Source organism: Ruditapes philippinarum, unplaced genomic scaffold (genome assembly GCF_026571515.1).
Source record: "Ruditapes philippinarum isolate M1 unplaced genomic scaffold, ASM2657151v2 ctg204_1_1_1_1, whole genome shotgun sequence".
Lineage (NCBI taxonomy): Eukaryota > Metazoa > Mollusca > Bivalvia > Venerida > Veneridae > Ruditapes > Ruditapes philippinarum.
Window position 1 is genome coordinate 391,499 of NW_026854772.1, and position 5,475 is coordinate 396,973.

Genomic DNA, 5,475 nt, shown 5'->3' on the forward strand with positions numbered 1-5,475 from the left:
TAAACAATATAAGTTAGTACATGTATTATAAAAAAAGACAGCTTGGAATCACGTGCATAAGCATGTAGTGGCAACATGGCAATAAAACATTTTCAGATTGCAATTTGATCATTTATCACCTCCTGACGTTAGAGATCTCTTCCAGCAAGATTCATACCTGGGAATTAAAAATAATTACAAATCAATAATTATATTGTAGCCACTGTACCGATTTTAGTACAGGTGATATGTTGTTAAATATATAAACAATTTGAAACATGAAAATTGCATATATAATGGCTGTACAATTTTTCTCTTCTCTTTTTTTATCTTGTAGATTTTTATAGTGCTATTCGTCGGTAATATATTATATATACACTTTAACTTCTGCATAAATATATGGAAAAATCTATTATCTTCAAATATAGGTTAATGAATGTTTTAATATGAAACTTAAAAATTTCAATACATGCATATTTTTTAACATAAATCACATTTTGATGTACTTTTTTTCCTTAAAATAAATATATCATTGTAAAAATATTGAGCAACATTCAACTGATTGTTTGAGAATTATTTATGTCGTCTGAAGGCAAAATACATCTACAAGTTGCGTTTATTTTCTCCATCAAATAAGCAAGAGAAAAATACATGGTTACATGATCAGAGATGTCACCGATTAGTACTAGCCTCGATGAAATAAAATTTACAACAATTGACAAAATAAGCTCAAATTTTCAATTAAGCACGTATGAAAATTTACGTACCTATGTCCGTCCCACTGTGAGCACCTATTAACTTTATAAACAGAAAAAAAAGAAAAATATAAAATAATACATATAAATGATCGATCTGCATTATTTTATTTATTCCTTTATAAGAAAATGTAAATAAATCGCACTTCAAAAGAAAAACGTACTACATGTTACACGTGAATCCCGTGCAAGTCACGTTTTGTACCGTTTATTCAATGGTATAAATTCTCTGCCAAAAAGTAAAATTGTCAGATCACCACCATCGTCTTTCGAAGTCGTCTGCTGTTCTGATAGAAAATAGTTCGCCACAATGAAATTCTACGCCATTGCTCTTTTACTGGTTGTACTCTGTGTTGCCAACAGTGAAGGTAAGTGAAGTTTATTTTGATAAAAAATGTTCACAAAAGAATACGGTTTAAGATTAGAATTGGGATTTTTTCTTCAAAATGACTAAAGTCAACATCTCTAATTTCGCGTCATCTCTTATTTCACGGTAATGGCATATTTCCATATGATCAATGTTAACATTGGTCAAAATTGGCATATTTTAGTCATAAACTTAAACAACAAAGTTTTTTGGCGAAATATTTTAAATCTGTATATAATTTCGTCAAAACAGCACAACATTTTATTCATTTCTGCAAAAAGTCACAATAGTCGTTAAAATGTGTGAAGTTCTGAAACATCATTTTCATAAAGTTCCTGTTTATTAAAAAAAAGAAGATTAAGTAAGAAAATGTCAGATTTAAAATTGAGTTTTTTTATTACATTTAGTAAATTTAATCTGAAACATGAAAAAACAGAGTGTAACACCATGTACCGCGATTTAAATAATGACATTTTAATTTCAAATGGTTGACCTATGGTCTAAATTCTGATTTTGATGTTACAGCTTATAGACAATTTTTGTATCGTAAAATTCAATGTTTGTTTTTCTTCTTGTTTCAAAGAGTCAAGTACCTTGAACTAAGAGAGAAGTATAGTTTAATATATTTTATGCCTTAAGGTTTAATTCTAATGATAACTAAATGAAAAAAATTTGAAATTTGACACGATGTAATTTTGTCCAGAAAATCCGTGTAAGACCTGCCTGTCTTTAATATTTAAACTTAATATTTTCAATTTTAATTTAAAAGGATCTTTCATAGTCGACAAAGAATGCATGCCATTCAGATCTTTTTGTTTTTATATGACTGAAAAATCGTCTAATAATAAGAGAGACAAATGCTTTTTCAAATATTTTTTTTATCTACATCTCACAAAAATAACGGCTGTCCATCTATCCTCGTTGCTAGGCAACCAAACGTTTTAAAAAGCTGTCATAATGAATTTGTGTTGTCTCATTATTTTATTAGTTTTCAAATATTTACACAAATTGCATTAAAATTAAAGATAAATCAGCTAGCCTGATACAAGATGACGGAGATATTGTATTGATATGTCTGTCATAAATCAAGTTATGATTTTGATATAACAGAAATTGTGTACAGAGCATGAACGTTTAAAATTCCGTGTGTTGTAATTATAAATTACAGCTGTATAATAAATAATGATCTAAGGATGTATTTCTAATTTGGATTTTAAATCAATAATTGATTTTTTGTTTATTCTTTTTTATTAGAATATTCAAGTTCTTTTCTATAAATACAGGATTTATTTTCCGCCACAAGTGAACTATGCTAGTTTTTATACTACAAGATAAAAATATATCTTGTTTTGAAAAAAAAACACTTGAATTTTCCTGTTACATTTTCCTGTTTCCTGTATGATATACATTTTTATTTTGACATTGCAATTTTTTTATTCTGTGTATAGTCAGACAAGACACCAATGAAAATATGGAAAATATGTTTCAGTGCAGTGTAAAATAAAAGATTTTCAGTGAAAATACGGCAAATGAAAATACGCATTTTATTTCATCAATATTTCTCAATTTTTCATTTAAAGTATATAATAAAAATGGTTCTGTTATATACCAAGCCCCAGTGCTCTCAAACGACAAAAAACTCTTTTAAACACGATTAAAGCATGGTCACGTGACCTTTCTGCAAGCACTGACCGCTCTATTTTTGATTTTTTCTCTTATAATTTCAGCTTTCTGGAAAAAGAGATGCAAGAAATGTAAGTGGGGATACGGCGGCGGTGGAGGTGGCGGAGGAGGATATGGGGGCGGCGGCGGTGGTGGCTATGGTGGTGGTTACGGCGGTGGCTACGGCGGGGGATATGGCGGCGGTTACGGAGGCGGTGCTGGGGGCGGTTACGGAGGCGGAGCTGGGGGCGGCTACGGAGGCGGTTACGGTGGAGGCTATGGGGGAGGTTATGGTGGCGGATACGGCGGTGGATCTGGGGGCGGATATGGCGGGGGATATGGAGGTGGTCGTGGGCATGGCTGGAAAAAGTACTAAACGCCCTGATGATTTGAATAGGAAAATAATTATTACATAATTATTTCAATGACCTACCGATATAACAAAACCGACCGTCCAATCTTGTTCATATGTAGTATTTCAATAAACACAGTTAGCATCCAGAAATTCTTTTTATATATTATTTTATTGCATAGTGTAACTATTCGGAACCCCTCGCCGATAACTCATAAGTCACCGTAAAGAGCTGAAGTCACAACCGAAGTATGACGTAAAGCGCTGAAAATTGCATTTGGACATCTTCCTTTTCTAATGTTTGTACATTAATTAAAATGGTATTACTAGAAATATCACAAAATACCACTTTATTGTGAGATTCATATAATGCGAAAACAGTTGAATGACGATTGCTAAAGTTTTAAAACAGAGATAAATGCACACTGTAAACGCTTTATTAAACTATATGCAGACATTGCATGATCATAATTATAATGATAACAGAAACAGTTTAGCGAAGCAATTGATTTGACTCTCTCTTTTTTGTGCCATCATGAAAAATTATAAGGAGCGTCTTTAACCCGATTTTTTTGTTTTGTATGGGCCAAAACTACAAATTAGCTATAACCTGCAAATATCATAATCATAATGTAAGGACTTCAAATACCTAAAATAGTATTATAATTGAGTAGGATATGATTTCTCGAAAAGTGCTCTAATGCCAGTAAGAGAATGCAAATAATTAAAGAAACCAAGATAATCGAGAGAAAACTTTAATAACCAACTGTTATAATGCGCAACGACGCTAAATGTTGTCTTGCCGATAAATGAGCCGCGTCACGACAAAACCAACATAGTGCGTTTGCGACCAGCATCCGCACAGTCTGATCAGGATCCATGCTGTTCGCTATCAGTTTCTCTACTTGTTATAGGGTTTGTAAGCGAACAGCATGGATCCTGATTAGACTGCGCGGATGCGCATGCTGGTCGCACACCCATTATGTTTGTTTTGTCATGGCGCGGCTCAAATGTCGCACTGATGTAACCTCCGCTAAGGGGACCTAAAAATAAACAATTTTGTAGTTAAGTGTGGCAAGAAACACAATTCTAAATATTTCAAAATCTGTTTCACATGGTGATAACCAGTTGCACAGCATTATTCAACGATATATGACATACATTGAAGAAAATAATAGTTTGTATGCATTGCTCCTTAAAATAATGACTTACAGCAATTTATATTTACCCCTACCAAACAAAAATCACACCTGTAATATACCAATATGGGCCATCTTCATGAAGGTGCTGGATACTCCAGAATTCGCCCGATTCCTTTTAAAACATCACTAACACACAGTGCAATCAACGGTATTTTCAAGAACGTCTTACGAACTGTTGGTCATACGTTTAGGATTTTTCACAAAATATATCCACATTTTTTTACTTGTTTGACGCAAACTGTCAAAGCTTGATTTTTAATTTTTTCACCTGCATTCGGAGAGTCAAAAATACATACAAAGCTACATAAATATGCTTAGTTTCGGGTATAAACCCAAAGATACTGCTCATTTTCTGCACACAAATAATAATAAATTACAATGACAGAGAAATATCAAAAGTTTTCAGTACCTTCAAAACACCATGTTTGAGTTATTAAAAAGATTGACCGGACCATCATTCGGCATTTACATGATGAATTACCAAATTTTGTTCTAGAACATACTATTACCAACATCTGCATAAAATGCTTTTATAGTTTGTTATCACAGCATAAAATGCTTTATAGTTTGTTATCAAAGCATAATATGCTTTATAGTTTGTCATCACAGCATAAAATGCTTTATAGTTTGTTATCACAGCACAAAATGCTTTATAGTTTGTTATCACAGCATAAAATGCTTTATAGTTTGTTATCACAGCATAAAATGCTTTATAGTTTGTTATCACAGCATGAAATGCTTTATAGTTTGTTATCACAGCATGAAATGCTTTTATAGTTTGTTATCACAGCATAAAATGCTTTATAGTTTGTTATCACAGCACAAAATGCTTTATAGTTTGTTATCACAGCATAAAATGCTTTATAGTTTGTTATCACAGCATAAAATGCTTTATAGTTTGTTATCACAGCATAAAATGCTTTATAGTTTGTTATCACAGCATAAAATGCTTTTATAGTTTGTTATCACAGCATAAAATGCTTTATAGTTTGTTATCACAGCATAAAATGCTTTATAGTTTGTTATCAAAGCATAAAATGCTTTATAGTTTGTTATCACAGCATAAAATGCTTTATAGCTTGTTATCACAGCACAAAAGGCTTTTATAGTTTGTTATCACAGCACAAAAGGCTTTTATAGTTTGTTATCACAGCATAA

General features: G+C 31.9%; 1 protein-coding gene across 1 annotated transcript; it reads left to right on the forward strand.

Moving 5' to 3' along the window:
* The first annotated feature begins 945 nt into the window (after positions 1-945).
* On the forward strand, positions 946-3,268 carry LOC132741005 (uncharacterized). Its single transcript, XM_060729079.1, has 2 exons — positions 946-1,102; positions 2,829-3,268. The coding sequence occupies exons 1-2, from the start codon at positions 1,045-1,047 to the stop codon at positions 3,137-3,139; spliced, it is 369 nt and encodes a 122-aa protein (XP_060585062.1). The 5' UTR covers positions 946-1,044; the 3' UTR covers positions 3,140-3,268.
* The last annotated feature ends 2,207 nt before the right edge of the window (positions 3,269-5,475 follow it).